This window comes from Amphiura filiformis, chromosome 8 (assembly GCF_039555335.1).
Source record: "Amphiura filiformis chromosome 8, Afil_fr2py, whole genome shotgun sequence".
In the NCBI taxonomy this organism is placed as follows: Eukaryota; Metazoa; Echinodermata; class Ophiuroidea; order Amphilepidida; family Amphiuridae; genus Amphiura; species Amphiura filiformis.
This window is the reverse complement of record NC_092635.1, coordinates 65,976,568-66,001,218: the sequence shown is the minus strand read 5'-3', so window position 1 is coordinate 66,001,218 and position 24,651 is coordinate 65,976,568. Positions and strand designations below refer to the sequence as shown.

Here is a 24,651-nt window from a genome sequence, read left to right as displayed (position 1 = left end):
ATGACCTTTGACCTATATTCATCTCTGCTATTTGCAAGCATGGCCGATTCGGGAGATGTCGCTGCTTCCAAAATTTGTGAAACTCCTGGTTGTGGTAAAGGGTCCAAGCTTCAGTGTCCAACATGCATAAAACTAGGGATTGAAGGATCATATTTCTGTTCTCAAGTACGTTATTAAAAAAAATTATGACAAAGATGGCTTTTAAGCTTAAGCTTATTGAATTGACTTGATGATGGTGCAAAATTCGGAAGTCCGAAGTGATCGCAATTTTTTAGTCGTGGCTAGACGTTCGCTTTTCGTATCTCTTTCCTTGTTGGAAAGGTATAACGTTGACGAGATAGGAACATGTACCGTCATCCGGGACCTACTCTGCCATGTTTGGCTGAGTAACGGTACATGAACACGGTCTTTTGTGAATTGTGCCTATAGATGTAAATTAGTCATTGTGCAAAGCTGTGTTTATACCCATGGGTTGCTCATCATCAGACTGAATCATTGTCGTTAACTGCACAAGTTATGTGTGCAATTCTAGAGAACGTTGACCGACAGAGGGTGTCAATATACATGTAGGCCTACGTGTCGCTTTTGAAAAACAGCGATTCATGCGCATGCTCAGCAGGCAAATACGACAGCGATTTAGTACACTGATCATGCGTGCGATTCAGATTTCTGCAAAAGCGATTGAGTATAAATGCATCTTTAGAAATGACTGGCGATTGTGTGTTCTCAAGTGGGCTTTATCATGTTAATTAGTGACCAGACACATATTTGTATTGGTTCGATCAAGCATTGATTTTTTGTACTGGATCGTTCAAGCATCTCCAACAAATTTTTCAATGTAAGTGCCTCTGGCCCTAGTGGAAGTAAAAACGGATACTATGGCCAGAGTTCTAGGGCTAGTCGTGGCATGCATGGGGTTACTCCAGAACGCTAGCTTCGAATTTGCACACGATAGTTACGCATTAAAGACAGAGGTAAAAAGATTTTATCGCGTCTGACGTCATCTGTCAATCAAACTCGAACACAGTTTGTATAACCGGGCACCTTATTGTTAATTTTGCACCTTCAAACATGCAAACCATCTCAAAAGTTAGGTCTTTGTAGTAGGAAACTTTCTTTCGCAAAGGCACCATGTCAACAATGCCTAGAAAAGCTGCTTCTTGCCTTGTAAAAGTATCGGGGTACGTAATTTTTCGCCATTTACTGCTATTCCTTTTCTCAGATCGGCACCAGATAAATCGGCTTTCCTTTTACGCGCTATTAACCTGTGTTAACCAATCAAGGATCGTAATTGACAGTGACATCAGACGCGATAAAATCTTTTTATCTGTGTCTTTAATAATAGAGTAGCCTACTTTGCTATGGTTTTTCGGTTGGACAGCGGTGCAATTCTTTGCACCGGAGGTTTAATATTTATTCTCATTAATTCTGTTTAATGTTGAAATTTGGATGAAAAGTGAAAAGTTATTTCGATATTTATTATGAGTCAACCGTATCTTTTGAGCAAGATAGACCCAACTTTTGGATAGTACAAAAAAAAATATAAATCAACATCAAAATTGATCCGTTGTCTTCAGCAAGGCAATGCCGGCCCTTGTTAGGGATGCTCATAAAATTTTGAAGTTCAACATTTTTCGCTGAAAGTTCTTTCATTTGAAAGAGAATTAAATTACCTAAACAATATTCAATGAGGGGTCAATCATGTTTCTAGTGCATACTTTTGAAGTTACAGACAAAAATAGTGTCATCAAATTGCCCAAAATTTTGTGTGTGAAATTGTGACAGCAGGCACATGTACAATGCACACTACATGTAGGCTACTGTATGTGACCCCAGATGACCTCCTATTCTTTACTGTAAGAAAGCTGTTTTGGATGGTCTTGATTTACCCACAAATTGCTTTTGAGCTAAATCGAGTGTCAACTTGGTGGAACATGGATTGCACTATGTGATAGTTTATGAATCCAGTATCATGCCAGTACCAACATAAGTCAACATCACTTAGGTTTTGGTTGTCAAAATTAATTTTTAGTGATTTTCTCCATTGAGCCCCACAGGCCTTTTTTGGACCGTACAGGCACATTCCACTTCCCTATGGACGAATAGCGCCACCTATAGTGTGTGATGTGAGCTAGGCTACCCTTGTATCCATGATAGTGTGCACTAGAGCCTGAATTGCTGTGAATACGAGAAGCTTCCTATAGTAGGAATTCCAATTGAATGAACGCTGCTTTCAGTAGCTGTACTCGATCCAACCGCAATCGTATATCACATCAAATTACAATGCGAACGCACGACCTTGGATACAATGCTAACCAATGACGAGTGTGTTGGCATGGTTGGATTCACTTCCGCGTTACTCATGCACAGTCGCACGCGCTGGTGTACATCGCGCAGTGTACGCAAAAAATCTTCATGCTATTGAAAGCTGCGTTCATTCAATTGGAATTCCACTATAGTCAAGAAATGAAAAAACTCCGCATGTGATTTCAAAAAGTTCTGGACGCAAATCTACTACCGGTACTTTAATTCCCATGGCCTGAGGTGAATTCAAAATCAAATTTGTCATCAAACCACATTGTGATAAAGCCTAAAAGAAAGGCTCCAGAACTGAAAACAGTTTTGACGTAGCGCTTTCCGTAGGAAAGTTACACCTTCCCAAAGATTGACATCCGTCCAAAATGTACAGTCAACGTTTAATGCATCAATTGAAAAACAAAACGGCATAGTCTCATAATACATACAATGTACAAAGTAGGCCTACTAGAGCAGCTTTTCTATGGAACTGCTATTAAAATCCATATAAAATACCATGTGCGATTCTCTCATAACAAAAATACAATGTAATATGGGTCAAGTGATTCGTGAAGTATCGACATAGGTCTACATGTATTTAAGTGGGTTTCCTTGACCTATCCTTTCATATACATGTATATACACCAGGCACAAAAAGAAACTCGTCAGTTATATTCATCCTTGCTGTTCAATAACTTGATAATTTTGGATTATTCTGAAATATACAGGTTGTTAATTGGACTTTGCTTTCTCATTTGACACCCTGTTCGTGAAAAACGAACAAGAATTGACCAAGATATGCGCCTCCAAAGTCTCAAGCCCCAAAATAAAAAGTTGCATTTTCAACGATTTTCAATGGGAAAGCATCGTTGTATTGCACACAAGCACCACGGGCCAATCAATAAAGCACACAGTGTAACAGGCACAATTGAATCGTTAAAATTGCAACTTTTCATTTTGGGGTTTGAGAGTTTGGAGGCGATATCTTAGTCAATTCTTGCTCAATGTTCACGAACAGGGTGTCAAATGAGAAAGAAAAGTCCAATTAACAAAATGTATATTTCATAATAATCCAAAATGATCAAGTTATTAAACAGCGAGGATGAATATAACTGACGAGTTTCTTTTTGTGCCTGGTGTATTGTGTTTGGGCCAATTTGGCTGACTAGCAAATGTGTTTTAAAACTAAGGTTTGTCTTTTGTACCTACATGTACCGTAGTCGTGCAATCATGCACGGTCGACGGTAAAAGAAAAATATTACAATAGTTGTAAGATTTAGTGTCTAGTTTTAGTTTTTGGGTTTTTTTACATTATAATTACATATCATATGATCAACTGGTAAGGCTAATGAAAGCATACCTGCCAAGTGTCCCGATTTTGGCGGGACATCCCGATTTTAGACCCCCGAAAACGTCATAAAATCGGGAAGTCCCGATTTTCTAAAAAAAAATAAAAAAATATTTTTTTTTATTTTTTTTTATTTTAATTTTCAAAAATATTTTTGCCAAAATATCGAGTTATAGGCCCTAAATTACTTGTTATTGAAGGTTGGGAACCATAGAAATACTGCTACTTTTTTTTATTTAAATGCCAATTTTTTTTTACAAAGTTGGATAAAGTTGTACATTTTGATTACTTTTGCTTCTATTGAGCAGTCAGGGACACATTGAATTAGTATACATTGCTAGCTGTTCAATAGAAGCAAAAGTAATTAACTTGTATAACTTTATCCAATGTTGTAAAAATAAATTAACAATTTTTTTTTTTTTTTTTTTTTTGCAATATTTCTCTGGTTTCCAACCTTGAATAGCAAGTAATTTAGGGCCTATAACTTGCTTTTTTTTCTCAAAATATTGTTTGAAAGTGGGGGTCAAAATTTGATGAATCATCATTTTTATATTGCGCATTATATATATCAATTTCAGCCATGTAGGCCATGTTATTAGACAAAAAAAACTCTTTGAAGAATGTCTCTCATGTACAAAAGTATAGGAAACTGAACATTTGAAACCACGTTTTTAGGATGAAGGAAGCATTTTTTCAAAAAAGTCTAAAACAGGTTTTTATGTCAAAAGTGGTGTTTTGGGGTGCTAAATCTGCTAACATTGCCTGGGCTTGGGTACCTAATTTGCATATTTTACGGTATAATTTTGAGAAAACAAGTCAAGATAACAGTCTTGAAGAAGATTGCATATATAATAGATATTCTTCAAGGCTGTTATCTAGGCTTGTTTTTTCAAAATAACCTTATTTTTTAATCCATTTAAATGTAATTTCCCCTCAGAAATGGTGTCTCCTGTAGTGTAAAATGTGTAGAAACCCTCTGGCTTCGGGGGGCTTCGCCCCCTCAACCCCCACCAGGGGCCCTAAAGTGGGCCCCTGGACCCCCGGCTGTAGTCGCGAGCGCTACGCTCGCTTCGCTCGCTCCGCTTCGCAAGTGTCCCTATTTCTGGTTTTCAAAAGTTGGCAGGTATGTGAAAGTTGATTCCCAGTTTCCCGTTACCCTACTCCGCTCAAAACAATTTGCTGGTCAAATATTCCATTATTTTGAATAAAATGTTGATTTCTAACAAACTTTAACATACAAATAAATAATTGTGGTTTTAAATATATCATAAATCTCTTTCTGTTGATTTTCAGGGATTTTCTTTGCAGTAGGAGCATGGTATATATGGTTAATAATGAATTATTAATGAATACCTACTCAATTCTCTGTCCCACACTTTTTCATCTGCTCTGATCTCATCCCTTAAAAAATATTGTGAAACTTTTGATAATACTTGTACAATCACCTTCATGTGGTTGTAAACTACATCTGTAAACTACAAACTGTGATTTATCACATGTATAGACAAATCCAAGTAGCCAAGTCATGGTCAGGATTTGGTCGGACATCTTTGGGTAGCCGCTAGCACCAACCTGGTGTTTTGAGCGTCCCAATTGTGCAAATAAAAGCCGCCTAACACCTAGAGAAGATGTAAGGACGAGGAGGGTTAATAGAATAATAGCTAATAATGTATATAATGGAGATAATTCCGCAGGTAATCCCGTCGCATCTACATGTACATAGTCCTTTTGTTTGCAAGTACATCAATGCATAGATACCGCGTATAGTTAATCCGATTATTATGTCACTTCAACAGCGAATAGACCATGCTGTGTGTTTTGTCGAAGGGAACTATATTGTGTTATTCTTTTGTCTACCTGTGTTTTCATGCGAAGGTGTAAAACGGGTGATGGAATGCAGTTTAAAATTTCCGCCAAGGCGAATCATTTCACATTTTGAGTGCATTGTAGCCGACGGCTACCCAACTAAAGGCTGCTAGTCAGGTGTAGGAATGCGTGAATTTGGATTCGTCTATACATGGGTAGTTATTGGTTTACACCTGTAACAGATGCAATAATGAAATGGTATAAAATAATGAATAATGAATATAATGAAATGGTCACCTACACAGTCATGAAAAATAATGTAACGGGAAACTGGGAATTGACTTTCATTAGCCTAATGTGGTATCACTATCAGTCAAGATTGTAGCTACACTGGCGCATGGCCAGGCCGGCCGGCCAGCTGGCACTAAAACAAAATTGAAACTTTAAAAAAAGCAGTAGCAAAATGCTACACAATTTTGGAATGTGTAACAATTTTGTACCATTCATAAGCATTTTGTTCCCAAATTTAGTGAGCATTTTTGCTACACAAATAAAATTGCTTTATGCAGACCCTGTATGCATTCAAGGCTAGAGAGAGTCCATTGCTATCATCTATTGGTTTTGGTTTTTCGCTGGTAAAAGATTAAAGTGATTAAAAAAAAATTGCTCTAAAAGATAAAGAAAAGACTCAACAAAATAACTTTCATCCAAATTTAAACATCAACAGAATTTTAAAACATACGTTGCAAAGAATGTCAATGCTTATCTACAGAAAAACGATAGCTTCAAATGCTTAACAATCATATGCACATTCAAAGAGCTAGACTTCTCAAAGAAGGTTACAGACACATGTATTTTCACAAATTGTATCTCTTCTTGCAAGTACATCATTGCAACTGGAACAGTTTGTATTTAAAGCATATAGTTTTGTGTTTATTTTGGCACAGATGGCTTTGTATTCACAGGTGTGTACTGTAAAAGTTCAAAATAAAAGTGAAGTGCCCATTATAGGAGGATTTTGTGATCCTAACATCCTCTTTTTATGACATTTTTTAGTAGATATTCACGAAAAAAGCTTATTCCCAAAATATCATTTGATTCCGAATTTGCGTTTGCAAGTTATGCATGACATACATATGTATGTGATATTACACTGCTCCATAGGCCACTGTGTGTAATCCAGAACGAAATTCAAATTTGATGATATTTTGGCTAAATTAATAAATCTGCAAGAATTTTTTGGTTAATAAACATTATGTAGCCAGAGGTTACCAGTGGTAAAAAATCTCAACTCCAAAAAGTGGGTGGGGGGGGTGGTGGGGCTGTGGATTACGAAATGCCCTTTTAAAGGCCCATATTGGAATGTCATCTTTCCCTGGGTAAGATATGACACCAGGCCAGCCCATGGCCAGAGGGTAACATGAGTAGGTTTGGTTCACCTTGAAGCCAAGGATAGTCTTGCAAATGGGCTAATTTATAACTTTCCCCTAGGCCATCCAATATGCCATGTACAGTATACAACTGGTATCTACTGGTCTACTGTTTATACTCCTATTTCCACATCGTTTATTTTTATATGCTCCTTTAAATCACCCATGTTTATTTTATATTTTATTTATTTATTTTGTAGGAATGCTTCAAAGGCAACTGGTCAGAACATAAGAAGGTCCACAAGAAAGAGAGGATGAAAGAACAGATGAATGCGGCACGCTATAATCCCTGGCCTGGCTACGGATTCAGTGGCAAATTAAGGCCATTCCCTCTGGTGAGTAATTATGTGAAGACAGTGGTGAAAATAACGGTGGTACCATGTTTTTATCAATAGGTACATGTAACTACCTTTTTAGGGATGACTTCAAATCTCAACCGCTAGTCGAGCACTGGTGCCCTGACAGATCAGCTGATGGGACCAGGTCTCTATTTCTCAGAACAGTAGAACATACAGAGACCATATAATGTCCCAATTTTGGCCCAGTGAAAATTAGATTTGGAGCACAAGATTCTCTCGAGAAAGAACAAGTTGGCGCAGCGGTTGTTCCCTCACCTAGCACTTGCTCAGTGCCTATATGGGACCATGACAACCCCTCTCTAAAATTACAAAAGAACTAGAACTAGTTCTACCCTCACCTTGCACCACTGACGTCCTGGGTTCAAGCCCCTGCGTGGCCCAAGGACTCATGTGCACTTGGTTTATCCCGATTCCATGCTCGCTCTCGCAGGTTTTCTCTGGGATCTCCGGTTTTCTCCTGCTTTCAAAAATTGGTGATTAGTTGTTTGGTTATCAAAAACTTCCTTCACCCAATGGAATTTGGGGAGCTGTGCATTTGGTGGATGTTACAATCTAAGTGCAGATAGGTTTGCGCCAGTCCGGCTGTGCAGTGCCTAGTTGATGCAATCTGATTGTGATGATTCACCATGGCAGCAAAATTACAGTGTTTGAACTCTCCCAGATCTGGGAAAAGGCACTATAAAAGCCGAAATTTATTTATCTGTATTACAATTTAAGTCAATTTGTGAAATTCTTGAGCCAAACTTGGGCCAATTTATGACAAAATGCACTTCCTTTGGCAGAGTGAGTTAAAACTGGCGTGTATAGCCAACCAGGGGTTGGGTTTTGAAGTCGTCCCTTAATATTATTCTATTGTTTTCATCAGTAGAAAGCTGACATATTACAAAAAAGGATATAATATATTACTGGCGATTACTCCTTTTTTTATTTGGCCAATTTCACTCCCAGCTGGCCAAGCCCAATCCAGTGATAAACCACAGTGGGTAAACCAATTGATAGATAAATGTTGAGTCGCAGTTCACCTGACTTTGATGTCAAAGGATCCATTTTCATAAAGCATGGCCCTGAATTTTACTGGGACATGCAAAGCTATTCTGAACAAAATAGTTTGCCTGTCTGCCTCAAGAATTGACTAATTACAGGGTTCCTGCGGTCCTTGAAAGTCCTTGAATTTGAAAACACCTTTTCAAGGCCTTGAAAGTCCTGGAAATTTGCACAAGGTCCTTGAAAGTCCTTGAAAATTGGAATTTTACCTGAAGTATAATTTTGACAAAATTTGGGGAGTGGAGAGGATATGAGATTAATATGTGCCGCGTGGAGAGAGAGCCGCATCATGATTTTTGTGTTGTGGTAAGTCCTTGAAAATCATGCTTTTGGACCTTGCAAGTCCTTGAAAAATCCTTGAATTTTAAAGGCTTGAAGGTGCGAGGACCATGTCAATTAGCATGTAAATAGATACAAATTTTATAGCAAGGGTGAAATTAAGCGGGAAACTGGAGACGTTTGGCCCCCAGAAACTCTGCAATAGCCCCTGGTTTCATCTCATTTGTAGTTGACCAGGGGACACTTTTCTCACAAAACTGGCCCAACCAATGTATCAAATTCAAAGCAACTAGTGCTTATTTAAGGGGGTACTACACCCATTGATTTTTTTTTTTTTTTTTTTTTTTTTGTGAAGAAATTACAAAAAAAAATTGGTCTAAGTGGTATTGCAAAATGAAGGGGCGACTCTTCTTGTTTTATTGGTGGTATCGGTATCAATGTAGCTTACATGCTTTTACAGATAGAAGCCAAAAGGAGGTACATCACTGATGATTTAAATTCACTTCATTTTGGAAAGCTTACTATCAACGGATTTCGTTAAAATTTTGGATATGTGTTGCTAACACATTAGGGAAATAAAGTTGATATGTAAAATGGGAATAAGTGGTTCCTGATTTCTTTTATGACTTCATGAACTTGGTGCTCCACAACTATCAAAAAAGGAACTGGATAAAATGCTTCTATTTTCAATGTTGAGCTATATTTTGCATTTTTAACTTGCGACATTATTGCACTGAAACTTAATTAAGCCATAGGTAACAGGTTACAACAACCATACTACAGCAATGATGAAAAAATTGTATTTCTTGTCACCTATACAACCATATTGGGTAGTTTTCCGTAAGCTTAAGTTTTGTGATTTTGGTAACTATTTTATATTTATTTGTGAAATCCGTCTCAACTAGGCATTCTAAATTGTACTCACCATTTACATCCCAAGGTATATTAGTATATCCACCATGCACTTCTCGATATATATCCAGTTAAAGACAGAATATCATGCCTGATATGATATCACAGACTCTCACATGTGTATTCAAAATTGATGCTTAAATTTGACCTGAACCAATTGACCTATTTGACCTATAACCTGACATACGGTGACCTAATAGCCTTTTCTTCTCCTAACAACTAATGACTATGCATCCATTGTATAAGTGTTTATTTAATTTATTCAGTGTTATATCATGGTAGGTATTTTGCATGCACCACTATAGATTTTCTATAGAGAGTATAACAAAGGATTTAATGTATTCTATTCATGTACCCTACTTGAACATTTTCAAAAGAATAAATTATGGTTTGTTATGAAACACAGATCTGAGTTACTAGGTTACAGTAAACAAAAAATATATAGGGCTAAAATGACTTACTAAAATTGTTGAAATTCACTTTATATGTAGATATATTTTATAAGTTCAGGACATGAGGTGATAAACATATATATGTACTTAATAAATTTGCAAGAAAAAAAAGAAGAGGGGTACTGATGAAAATCGGGGTATTATATCGCCTTAACCCATCCAGCATATCTTTATTTTTATTGGTCCCTTGGTAAATGGAAGTGGCCCATGGTTTCTTCAAATCTTGGTGAACCAGGGGCCTCTTTTTTTGCCGAAGTGGCCCCTGATTCAAGCTCTCTTATTTTCACTCTTGATCAATAGGTGGACGGTCATTTGAGTGTCATGGTGATGACCCTTGAGACATAATTTGACCATTTTTCTTTGTCTTTTGATCCCAGGGCTCCCAATATTTGATGTAATATCGATATTAAGTATTATTTTTCTATCATTATGAGTGTTATGTAACTAAAATCATATGATGTTTAAATTACTATTACAGTCACCACCTCGCACAGTAACAGATGGTATAGAGAAACCAGACTACGCTGACCACCCTGAAGGTAGGTCAGATGGAGCAACTTGCATGTACAATGTAGTGTCAGTATGAAGACCATCCCTCGGAATATCCCTTGGGGTATTCTTGGTGCCAAAGCACAACATTTCACAATACCCTGAAAACAAGTGATGCGCAGTCATTAACTTGTAATCAGTTATTTTTCGGGTATTGTGAAATGCTAAACGTATTACTTGAACCTCGGAATATCCATTGAGGCTGCACGCCTGCACCCCTCATGATTGAGCACTTTCCTTTTGGATGGTTTCAACTCACCTGAATTTAATTACATATAGAATTAGCAAACTTGTATGTTATAAGATGATGTAATTGTAACTAACATGATTGTAGACACCTTTATTCTGCTAAAATTCCACGAAATTGAGTCGTATTCATCCATTATTCCATGACATTTTAATAGTTTAATTTTAAGCTGAGGCGGCAGAGGACTCTGACAAAAGTCATCAGTCTGAGGAGAATTCAGTCAATTGAGATGTTGGTGGTCGTGAAGGAGGAAAAGGACTCTTTGCAGGATGATGATGATGAGGAGGAGGAGGAGGAGGAGGATGGTTATGGGGACTCTTCTTTGGAGGAAGATGGTGATGATGAGGACTGAGGAGGATGTAATGTAATGGAAATAAGGGAACAGATATCAAATGGAATCAGTAATCCAGTATCAAATATTCAATATTGAAGATAAAGGGTTCACAAAAAATAACTCCCCCCCCTAAAATATTTCTTTGCATAACCTGACATATGTTTCATTTAAAAATCTGTGAATAAAGGAATTGTTTTTCTACCCCCCATTGTTCTTTCCTTCAAATATCTTTTCATTGATTTGAAAAATTTAAAAGCCTGTGAATAAAGGAATTGTTTTTTCTATCCCCCCCCCCATTGTTCTTTCCTTCAAATATCTTTTTGTTTTGGGCAAAAATAATAACATTTTCCAAAAATGATGCTGTCAGAAAAAGTTGCACTTTTCAACATCCTCATTTATGTCAAAATTAGCTTCAACGAATCATTATTTTGCACTATATGATGGTCGCATTGGTGACTAAGAAATGAGAGACAAAAAGGTGAAGGAAAACAAAACAATTAAATCAATCGTAACATTGATTTCGATAAAGTTTTTTTACATTGCATTTATGGGATGTTGAAAAGTGCAACATTATTTTAAAGCATCATTTTTGAAAAATGTGATTATTTTTGACCAACATAATAGGATTTTGAGAAGGGAGAACTCTAGTAGGGTAGCAAAAAGATCCCTCTAATCACATGTTTTTAAAATTTTCAAATCAACAAAATGAATGTCAAGTTATGCAAAGAAATGTTTTGTAATTCCTAAATTGGTTTTACCATTTTTGAAACACCGGCTCAATAAAACCTTCTAGAAATACCCCGTACATGTCAATGAATCATTGTTTTATACTGCAAAATGATTGCATGGGTGACTGGGTAATCGTATACATGTATAAAAATAAAAGAAACTAAAAACACCATTTAGTCAATCAAAACATTGATATTGGGAATGTTTTTGTACATTAAATGTATTGGATGTGGAAAAGTGCAACCTTTTATGAAAGCATCATATATTTGGAACATGTGATTATTTTTGGCCAAAATAAAAAGATTTTTTAAAGAAAGAACTTTGGGAGGGTTGAAAAATGATTCCTTTTATGCACAGCTTTTTAAATTTTTCAAATCAACAAAATGTATGTCAAGTTATGAAAAAGAAATGTTTTGTAATTTTAGGGGGGAGTTATTTGTTGTGAACCCTTTATTGTGCATTGGGTATATTCTTATTGTGTTAGTAAAATATGGATTTTCCGGTTTAGAAAATCTTTGAACAAATTTGATCTAAAAATAAATAGCACCAAAAAAAATCTCACAATTTGAGGATAAGTGAAATATTTTGAGGACAAACAGAATCCACGCTCGGGTTATCTTCTGGGCAACCTAATTTTGTTTCTTTAATTTGGACACAGGATCAGATCATATCATAAAGGATGTGTTTGTTTTTATGTTTGTAGGTTATCCAGCTAGTGAGATGGAAATCAAGGGCGCGACACAGATCAAACAGCTCAGGAAGGAAGAAATTGATGGCTTACGGTTAGCTTGTCAGGTAATACTAAAATGGCCATTTGTTCATTAACTAAAACATGAGAAAATAAATTCACTCTTGCCTACCACATTTTCCACATACCAAAACCAGCTGGGAAAAAAGTTCATTTTGGCATTTGCGATGGTAGCCAGGCAATTCTGCTAAGGTCTGCTAGGGCGCCAAGGCAATCACATGCTAAAGAATAGTCGTCAAGGACTTTGATATGTCCTTAGCCCTAACCCGCCAGGCGCTTTTCGGCGACGGGAAGAGAAAGAAGGAAGGAATAAAGAGAGAAAACAAAGAAAGAAGTTGTTTGCTCCGGGTGGGATTCGAACCCGAGAGACCCCTCGCATGCCAACCACTGGCTCAGCGACACTTTTCCACGGGCCTTGGGCTTCGCTGGCCAGCGAAACCATGCCTATAGGACGATTGCGTCATCACACCACGTGGGATGCACGCACGAACAGCGCATATATCAAGTACTATTTTGTAGTTCCCCAGGGTGTCAGGGTTAAGGTCCACTTCATGTTTGCCGGCTTTTAGATGCATGTTACCAGGAATCAGAAGTATTTTACATCACAACCCAGCTGTAGGTCAGTGGTTTAATTGGTGTAGCAAAACTGTATTGTTTGTTGAAAATGTTATGAAAGCGAGGCCAATATTGAACCCCCTCCCCCATTTATAAGACAAATAATAGAACTAACTCCAAGAATTAATCATATGATGGAATTTTTTCCCCAAAGTTTACCAGTGATTTTGCTTCTTAGACATTTTTATTTGAGAGCATTCCATAGGATTTTTTAATGGGAAGTAGCATTATGATGACCCCCACTTCTAAGCTGTCTTACCCTCATTTCAAAATCTTACATTTTATGCAGTGAAGTCCACAGATCCTCATCTACTCTCAAATCCTGTACATTTCGCAAGAAAGAGGATTAAACAATCTCAAAATGCTCCAGGGATTTCTCTAAGTGCATAAGAATCCATTTCGCAGCATTAGAATTGTTTAAAAAGAAGAAAGTGTGCTAATGACACTTGTGTGACCTTGATTAAAGGTGGCTTTATTTGACTGTCCAATGTCCATGCCTTGTGCAGATTACTTACTCCCTTTTCCAGAAAAATACAGCACTAATTTTTTTTTTAAAAAAAATATTATCAAGTTCTGCCAAATGAAACATAGCTCAATCTTAATCCTTTAGTTAGTCCTAACTGGCAATAAAAGTCAAATTTTAATATTTGGTCAATTTTTGGAAATAAGGGCCAAAAACATGCGTTTTTAGGATGTTTTTCGTATGCTGTGACAATCAAGCCCAAAGACTTGTACCAAGACTAATTTCAGTTTATGCAGTCTAATTTTTGGAAAAGTCTTGTTTTATTCTGATAACCAATCATTTAATTAAAGAAACACAAAAAGTGAAAATTATAGCAAAATTTTGGCATATACTCAAGATTTTGAATGCTTAGACTTGTTCCAAGTCTTTGATTTTTGTGACTCGATTGTCAGAAAATATGCCGAAAATGCATGTTTTTGGCTCTTTTTTCAAGAAATTAGTAAAATAGTGATTTTTTTCTTTTATTGCCAGTTAGGACTAACTAAAGGATTAGGATTGAGCTATGATTCATTTGGCAGAACTTGATAATATTTTATTAATCCAAAATAATTAGTGCTGTATTTTTCTGGAATAGGGAATAGGTGTGCGATATATACAGCCTAATTACCACCCTTCCCTAGTTAGTGCCTCCTTATAACTTTTCTAACTTCGATTTGTTAAAAAAAAAATTTTTTACATGAGATTGGGTCAAAACTCATAAAATCACATAAAAAAATCTGGGCATCAGATTTGATTGACGGCAACATTTATTCCTCAGTTCCTAATCCTTTCTATTGAATGGCAGCATTGGTTTACATGCAAAATTCCCAGTATTATTTTCATAACAGATTAAATAATAAGCGCTCTTTCGAGGTGATATTAAGCACTTTGGGTGGAAATTAGGTTAAATACAGTATTGGTCTTTTTAGGGGTGCACATCGCATTTCCCCCAGAGATTATTTGTAGCTTGCGATTACGGCAGGCCATACTTTTCACAAATCCCCCCGCAAAAAGATCAAGGCTTAATAAATGTAAAGTTTAATCGGCTTATATAAGGCAGAACAATTAAGACTCATAATAGCGTGCACGCAGTTGGGTGCAATGCTTATGCTAGTTGTGCTGCCTAACGCGTGACTGGCGCATGCTTATGTGAATTTACGCGAGTGTGATTTGGGACTTTATTGACGTGCGCAGTAACAAAAGCCAAATAATTTTCGACCTCATATACATGTAATTCGAAACAAACTTAAGTTGTCATTTTTTCGAAGAAATGGAATGATGGCAAGATTAGAATGAAAGGGTTTGGAACTCGCTTATGCAAGGGTCTGCCTAGCACAGGATGGAGCCAAGCAAAGAATTGGTCATAATTTTAATTTAAGGATTCTTTTTTGATTAATCCTTATTGTTGTTGTTGTAGTCTTATCAGTGTCATAAGGATTAGGACCTAATTGATTGAGTTCAGCACACCTGCATTGTGGTTTTCTCTTAATTAATGTAATTTCCTTTTAATTTTGGTTAATTTTTCAGTATGGTCGTGAAGTAATTGATATAGCGGCGGGCATGATCAAGGCAGGAGTGACCACCGATGAGATAGATGAGGCTGTGCACAAGGCTTGTTTAGAAAGGAACTGTTATCCGTCGCCCCTTAATTATCACAAATTCCCAAAGTCATGTTGCACGTAAGTACATGTAGTATTAATTAAGTGTGTCGTAACTTATATGTAGACAATGGGTTAAAGTTAACAGGAAAGTATTTGGAGTTCCTGTAAAGCTGATTACTGTTGCTTTTAAAGATGCTCTGAGAGATTTTTAAAAAAATGAGACAAGATTGGCTTATTTTGATAGACTTAGTTTAATATATTACTCACAAAAAGTATATGAACATTATAAGTATTACACCTGCCCAATTTTGTGCCTATTTTTGCATTTTTCTCAAAATTATAGAGCATTGATGACAAGTAAGATATGTATATTATAGGGGCAAGGACTACAACTACTGCACTGGAAATTTTATTTCAACACAGATAACAGTTGTGGAGTTACAGTCAAAAATGAGGGAAAACCCAATATTTGATCAATAAATCAATAACTACTTGCCTTGAGTTGCTGAATTTTCAGTGGACTATAGTTGTAGTCCTTGCCCCTATAATATACATATCTTACTTGTCACTAACGCCGTATAATTTGTGAGAAAAATGCAAAATAGGCACAAAAGTGGCCAAGGGTGTAGTACCCCCTTAAGCTTAACTATTTCAGATTGCATACATTTTTTTTTACCTTTTAGAACTAAACTGTACTTTGATCAAAATTGAGGGCGCAATTTGTGTGTAATCTAATAATGCCACTTTGAGATATTGCGGTTCGGTTGGATGCGCTTTTCATTTTTAAACCATCTGTCTGTATGGAAATGTTGGCAGTAAAAAGTGTAGTAATTCAGCTTTGACCACGAAGAAGGCAATCAACTTGTAAATATCTGTGTACTGTAAATCCTGAACTTGTGTTAGCTGAGACTCTGACATCATTATTTCCTTTCTCATGTTCAGATCTGTTAATGAAGTAATATGCCACGGTATACCAGACAAAAGGCCGTTAGAAAATGGAGATATTGTTAATGGTAAGTTTGTATATTCATATTATTATTATATTCCGGTACCTAGAGTTAATTGTGAAAAAATACAGAAATATCTAGTTAATTACAATACACATGCAGCAAGTATAAACTTTGGATGAACGCATGGATTACCACAATACAAGTCTGGTAGCAGTTGCCTGGGGTCACCCTACTCCCACACCTGATATGCTACTGCACAGCATTCTTTTACAAATGGACGTTATCAAAAGAATAAAAGATGTATTAACTGTTTATTTACATTGAAAGTCATTGTTACTTCATTGAGTCTGGTGTATATAAACACATCAAAAGAAATAAGTCCCCCTCTGAACATGTCGTCATAACATTGTAAGGTTTCGTTTTGTACCAATAAAACTAACTTTGAAAAATTATATGACTGTTTACTAAGTGCTGTGTGAAAATGAGAGATTTCCATGACTTCAGGGCTGAATGAGCCTAAATTGAAGGCAAAAACTGCCCTTTTCAAAAGTCACAAAGTAGGCCTATGCTTGTCACAAAAGTTGATTCATGGCTTGTTACTAATGGAAAACCCCATGCAGTCAAACGGCAGGTCACGATCTATGCATTACGAGGTCACAGTTTCTATGCTCGCAATTTCTCAACCCAGTCACCGCACTGATTTTTCCGAAGTTTGCCGAAGTAAAGGCCCATCTTAAAACCATTTTCTGATAGTTGTGGAGTAGTCATCAGTTGTTTTAAAAGCCTCAAAATTATGTTTGTAGGTTTGTCCTTGTCTTATCATGCAAAAAACTGGTATTCATAAAATATTTCTGGAAAATAATTGCGTTAAGATAATATGATAAATTTGAAGGTTTCATGAACTGTGCCCAAATAAACCGTGGACCTGACCGTTTACAACCTTCCCTAGAAAATAACCATAGGTAAATAAATTGCTCATAAAACATTGATCTGTCAGTTAATAACAAAATCAGAAGTGTTCAACGGTTTTCATTAGGACAAAAATGGAAGTAAAAGTATATAAAATTACGACTAGATCGGCTTTTTACGCCATAGAATATTATGGAATCTGCACCCTCATAAACATGACAAAGTCGGGCAGTATCACACTGGATTTTTGTCTGATAAAGCCATTGCGACTTTATGCATGTTTTGTTGTAGCAGGTCTGATATTACACAGTTTTCCGAATACCACGAGTCAATCCGATCGGTTGAATTCACGCGCCTGTATAAACTCCACGCACGATTGGTTCTATGTCCTTGTCTACTACAAAAGCAATATTGATTGATTCCGTGGCTTCCACACAGACAAATTTTGACAAAATATTTTATATGCGTTTTTGGACTATTTTCGTGGATTTGACCGTTTACAACGTTGATATGATATGATTTTCATGGCTTTTGGAAGGGAATGATGTAAAGTTTGTACACTGAAAAAACCAGAAGTATCTGTCTGCTGGGGTATTCTTTAAGACAAAAAAACTACCCGACTTTGTACCCAAAAATTGAGCAATCTGTTTTGTTCCAAAAATCACATTTCTTCACTCATTTTCGCTAAAGTGAAATCTGGTAATGATAGATTGGACCCTTTACAACCAGAAAACCTTTATTATTTGTCATTCGAAAATTAATAGCATTGCAAAATTAAATAAATACAAGGTTATCTCCACTTAATTTCTACAATTTAACAGAGGATAGACCAAGTCAGATGCACTCAAAAAAAGAAACCAAGGCCTATATCTGTGACCGGCCGGTTGACTGCCATGTGTTTTAGTGCAGTTTAAAATCCTCACCAAGTGAACATTTACTGTAATGTGTATCGATTCTTGAGCATTCAGCCATGCAAATCCCCTTGGTGCAGAGTTCAGCACAGTGAGTTGTAAGATGGCCAGTTCCATTCCTTGTCCCAATCGCCTTGCAGTTTTAAAAGCATAGGCCTACTTTTATGCGACTTTTGGAAAGGGCAGTTTTGTCTTCAATTTGGGTTCATTCAGCCATGAATTCATGGACATCTTTCATTTTCACAAAACACTTAGTAAACAATCATAATTATTTCTAAGTAAGTTTTATTGGTATTAAGTTTTACTTAACGATGTTATGACGAAATTTTCAGAGGGGAACTTATTTCTTTTGATGTGTTTATTATCTGGTTCCCAAGTCTAAATGAATTTTTCCAAGTCATTGAATAAAATAAATTGGCACACATTATGATAATCTTTTCAGTTGATATTACCGTGTATCACGGGGGTTACCATGGCGACCTGAATGAAACATTCTTTGTTGGAGAGGTAGATGAACAATACAAGAATCTTGTCAGAGTCACACATGAGTGTCTACAACAAGCCATAGATTTGGGTGAGTATTAAAAGGTTTTTTACCCTACGGTCTACTTTCTTCTTCTAATACTGTTATGACTCTTGACGTACATAATATTGACTGATATTGAGTAAGGAGCCATTAGACCTTCATAATGATATTAATAATTTTACCATGCTTATAAAGCGCAATGCACAATTCACAGTGGCGTAGATTTCTTTTTGACATTGGGGGGATGGGGTTGGATACATTTCTTGAAGTATATAATCGAGCAACTTTTAGCGACAGAAAAAGTTAATGGTACAAATGCGCGTGAAAAATTTTGACATATTGAACTGTGAGCTAAATTGATCAAATATGGTGCCAATGTGGAATAGATTTGTGTGAAGCGCGGAAAAAAATTGCACTTTTTGGGCTAAAATAGCCAAATATGAGGTTAATTTGGTCAGAAACCCACATACAGGCGTCAACATTGGGGGGATGATTGTATGGACTATCCCCCCTGGCAAAATATGACAATTAAGTCTCAAGTACCATAATATGGTAATAAATAGAAGATATTTTCCACCAAAATGTTTTGAAGCACCCTTATCTTTGCACTTCTTTTTGCACCATTTTATAAAAAGAATATAATATTTCTCATTGTGAACGACCTTGTTCCAGCACATCCCTTTTTAAAGGGATTTTTATTTTCATTTATTTGACTAACGTATTTTGTCAAATAAACGCCCCGGGCGTTACATTTTCCCAAGGGGGGGGGGGGCGTTTATTCAAGTCAATTTTAGAACAATAATTCCCCTTAGTAAAATCATTAGGTAAACTTAAAACTCACGCTAAAATGACAAACTATGAACTAGAAACACTGACTTCTGGTTCACTTCCGAGTTTCCAATCCAGATTTTCGCCAAAAAGTGACCCTATTATCGACCATGTGGGCAACTTGGTAAGCTTACTACACAAGATAGCATGGAAACATCGGCATTTTTGAAACATCTTGGTTGAAAAAAGTGGTTGGGGGAGGCGTTTATTTGAGGGGGGCGACTATTTGACGAAATACGATACAAAAATGTAGGTGTATTAACGAATATCAAAAAATTAATTTGTCAACTCTTCATTTGATTTATCTCTTGATTTCTATAAAATAAAAAGAATCAATTCAGTATCTCCGTGCATTATTGTTGTTGTGTTGCAGTGAAGCCAGGTGTGCGTTACCGTGAGATAGGCAACGTAATCCAGAAACACGCCCAGGCCCATGGCTATTCAGTGGTCAGAACCTATTGTGGTCATGGTATACACAAGCTCTTCCATACTGCTCCAAGTGTACCGCACTATGCAAGTAAGTGTCTACTTAATGCTCCGAATTTGTCAAATTTTCGAAAAGGGGGACATTTATGAAAAACTCACAAAATATGACTTCCAGAACTCGCAAGATGTGAGTTCTGGGTAGAAATACAACATGACAGTGCGCATATGTGATGCGATCAAGCAAAATGAGTCGGATGTTGGGTTATAACACAGAAACGTGTATGTTTGTCTTTGATAATATACCGGGTAAAACCCTGTCTACAAGCATATAGTGTGCTTCTGATGAAAGCTACATTAATCCAGTCGCCATTATGGAGTTTGAGCAAATAAATTACGGATCCAAGCATATATACAAACAGGTGTTATTTTAAGACTGATCTATTGTATTGGTATATTAACGCTTGCTTCGAATTAATTAAGCTTTTATAAAAAACACTATATATGCTTGTAGACAGGGTTTTACGGTAGCCAATAAATTAAGTATTCAACTTTCTTTGTATTTGATTGTTCTGAGCAACACTAAAATGGCCATATCTCTGGAACTGTAAGTCTAATTACAGCAAAATAAAGCTCATGTAATAAAATTGATAACTGAATTTTGATTTTGATCGACATCAGACTCATTTTGCTTGATCGCATCACATATGTGACCATCCTCCACAACTGAGCCCGGATGTCGCCAGTGCCACTATTGAGATATGCTCCATCGAACTTAACAATAAACAATAGGAAACAAAGGATTTATTGACTGTTTTATTGATTTTTCACTACTTAAATGTGAAGTACTATAGACATGATATACATCATTTTAAAGCTAATTTCAAGCAGAATATTTTGGTTGAATATCTCAAAAATGATGATTGGCGACTTCAGGGCTCAGTTGTGCTGAGGGTCACATATATGTGACACCGTCTGCTCCATGGGGGCCAAAGAAGGTATTTTTGAAAATTGAGTTACTATAATAATTACCTTGGCTTTCATATACTGAATTCTACTTTATTAACTTACTCCATATTCTTATATAAATGCTCTGCTTTCTTTTTGTGCCCTTTCCAGAGAACAAGGCTGTAGGTATTATGAAGCCAGGGCATGCCTTTACTATTGAACCAATGATATCTGAAGGTAAGCAAGGTGTAAGCAATGAATTTATAAGATTTGCGATGTTTTACAAGAAATGGTACCAAGACATGTAGGAACAGGGATTTGTGCAATGTTCATTGTGTGCCTATTTCATTTTTTATTATTTCTTAATGATGTATATATATTTATAATTCAGTGGGCATTTTCTTTTTTTACGTACTTGTGTTTTTAATTGTAAAGCGCCTTGTGGTCTTTGATGTAATGCGCTATATAAGAATAAATTATTATTATTATTATTATTATTATTATTTTAAATTACCGTACTGACTTGAGTATAGTCCCACCCCGTTTTTAGGTGAACGTTTATCAAAATTGGGGGGGGGGGATTATACTCGGATTTCAAAAAAAATTTGGTTACAATTCCTGAAATTTTTCTGAAATTTGGGGGTGGGAATTTACTCAAAGGTGGGACTATACTCGCGTCAGTACGGTAATACCCTCTCTACAGTTACTGCCATAGTGGAATGGCACCAGTCGAGCTGTTTGTTGTAACATGACCCCAATCACACAATGCTATGTGGCTAGTTCATACAAGGGGGTATCCAACAGTTTTTGACATCACCCAGAAGTGAAAGAGCTATACCGATGAAAATTCGTCAGTGTAATCACTGGTCCTTATGTACATTATGGTCCAAAAATGGTCTCATAAGTATGTTTACTTTCTTCACAGGTGGCGCTAGATCGGAAGTAGGCGCATAACCTTTTCATGATAAGATCCTCCACTTTCTTGAGTTTTTTTCACTGTGGCCGCATCATCCATAAGTGATGGACGTCAACTTCTTGGCTCATCTGTGAGGGACATGAGGCCAGTTTGGAAATTCCTTTTTCAAAAAGCAATAGTGCCATATGATGGGCAATCATCACCGCAGATTGCTTTCATTTCATCATAGATTTTCTGAGCATTGTAGGCCTAACCCTTCAAATGCAGGAACTTAATCACGCTGCGTGCCTCAATTTTCACCATCTTGCAGGTTATGCACCTACTGCCCATCTAGCGCCACCTGTAAAAAAGTAAACATACTTATGAGCCCATTTTTGGACCATAATGTACATAAGGACCAGTGATTACACTGACAAAATTTCATCGGTATAGCTCTTTCACTTCTTAGTGATGTCAAAAACTTTTGGATACCCCTCGTATGTACATCCATATCAAAAGGATGAACTTGTCGGGTGCTACATGTGTCTCTTTTTATAATTTATAGCTAGGAATATATACCAGACTTATGTCAAGTGGGATATCAATTCAAATCATCCCCAAGTCACATGGTTTAGATATGTTCTCTATATCCTATACCATTTGACTTGGGGGTAATATAAAGTGTCTTCACTTGAGATGAGTCTGGCATTTATTGTGACCTGCTCTCATAAAATGGGCATAAAGCTGACAAAATTCACTCTGTCTTTGGGACGAACCAGTGATCGAAATGATCACAACACAAAGCCTATGGCATACCATTATTCAGAGCAGGTGTATGATGAGCCCAGGCTTGAACCAGTAACCAATGATTACTAGTGCACTACGGCAGCGATTAAAACAAGATATGCCTGATTCGATTTTCTTATTGCATAAGCTTTAAAAGCCTACCAAACATGTAAAGGCTGCTTCTTGATTTGGTCTTCAAAAATCAATATTTTCTCCAGAATTTTGTATGTTGTCTATTATCATGTTCAGTGGACAGTATCTAATGCACCCTGGCGATGTATTTGTTGGAGCAGTCACAGTTGTTAAACATATTTAGAACTAAAACTTACAATCTACTACTTTTGTGTGTGTACTGTAGGCACATGGAGGGACGAGACATGGCCTGACAACTGGACTGCGGTAACGGAAGATGGCAAGAGATCGGCTCAATTTGAACACACTCTACTAGTAACAGAGACTGGCTGTGACATCCTAACGATACGAAGGGAACAAAAAGGACAACCACACTTTTTAGACCACATGTAGCACTACTGTAAAAATTCCAATTGAATGAACATAGCTGCCAAAAGCTGTACGCGATCTGACAGTGATCGTATGTCGCGTTTTTCAAAGTACAACGCGGATGCACGACCATGGATACAATAATGAAAATACTAACCAATCATGAGTGAGTTGGCATGGTTGGATTCACTTCCGTGTTACGCACACAAGGGCGTTGATCACACAGCCTAAGCAGAGAATTATCATGCTGTTGACAGCTGTGTTCGTTCAATTGAAATTTCTAGTATAGTATAGGCATATTTTCTGTTGACGATAATGTGCAAGAATATGCAATTTTTGTTGACTTTTGATACACTGGGCTAAGAGGCATTTTGTTGATGTTACTCAAAGTACTGAATATCCAGCTTGACTTATAAAATAAATAAATATAAATAAATTTTGAATTTATATAGCGCATTTTCTAGAGGATTCAAAGTGCTGTAATTTCACTTCCGCGTTACGGAAGAATACCTCAAATTGACTAATTGCAATACAGCATTGCAATGTTTTGTGCGCCAAATATAATTTTCACTGGGCCAATATTGTCCACTGACGGCCAGGGCTTTGAACTCGGGAACGCAGTGGGGCAAGGCGAGGGAGTCAAACTAGATATAATGTTGCAGTTCAGTGTATAGGAATAGAAAGCTGTATATATATGTTGGAGGCATTGTTACCAGATGCCCAAATAAAATAGTCTTCCTGCGGTTTCATTTAGATTTTTGACCCAATCAAAAAGCACACTGAAAAGGGGCACTTGAACAGGTGTAACTGTAAGTACGGCAAGGGTGCTAATTAGGGTCAAATTCAGTACTTTGTCTTGACTCGACCACCTGTTTCCTAACCACTATGGTATACAGTTTGTCCCCTCTGAAGTACAAAGTGAAAATGTGCTCGTATACAGCGCATAAACAGTGCGCAGTGCTGCGTCTCTGCTGCAGGTATGCGTACCTTCAAAGTCGTCACAATGTGTATGTCCATGTACTTTGTACTTCAGACTAGAATGACTGTAGCAAGGTCTCATAACTAGAATCTGACAAGTACTCATCATTTACACAAAAACTGCTTGTCCAAAATTTGACCATGAAAATATAAACCAGACCTCTGCACCTTTTCTTTTTTTTTTGGGGGGGGTCAATCAGTTCTAATAGCTTTATATTGCTATAGCCTTTATTCATTTGTTTTGAGTTCACAGAACATATTCAAGCATTATTTTTGTCTCGCCTGATAAGGCAGGAGACTATATAATCACTTTTCCGTATGTAGGGGTGGGGGTGTGTGTGTGCGTGTGTGACAAATTTGATTAAAGTTTTGGTTTTCGCCTATTTTCTCGGAGACTAGGAGTCGCACATTTCTCAAACTTGGTGGGTGGGTGCATCTTGACCCGAGACAAAACCGGTTTGTATTGGTTAGTGGGTCAAGGTCACTGAGGACCTCTAGAGGTCATCTGAGGTCAAATTAGTAAAAACTGTCGTATGGGCATGAAACTTGGTAGGTACAGTCAACATTTCAAGCCAAATTTTTTGAAGGTCATTTCAAGGTCACCAGGGGTCATCTGAGGTCAAATTAGTAAAAACTGTCGGATGGGCATGAAACTTGGTGGGTACAGTCAACATTTAAAGCCAAATTTTTGGAAGGTCATTTCGGGGTCACCAGGGGTCATCTGAGGTCAAATTAGTAACAACTAT

General features: G+C 36.9%; 1 protein-coding gene across 1 annotated transcript; it reads left to right on the top strand.

Moving 5' to 3' along the window:
* Nucleotides 1–24,651, top strand: LOC140159372 (methionine aminopeptidase 1-like). Its single transcript, XM_072182822.1, has 10 exons — nt 1–165; nt 7,080–7,214; nt 10,404–10,464; nt 12,488–12,579; nt 15,177–15,328; nt 16,193–16,263; nt 18,463–18,594; nt 19,748–19,891; nt 20,917–20,982; nt 22,785–24,651. Exons 1-10 carry the CDS (start codon nt 1–3, stop codon nt 22,949–22,951), a joined length of 1,185 nt encoding a protein of 394 aa, XP_072038923.1. The 3' UTR covers nt 22,952–24,651.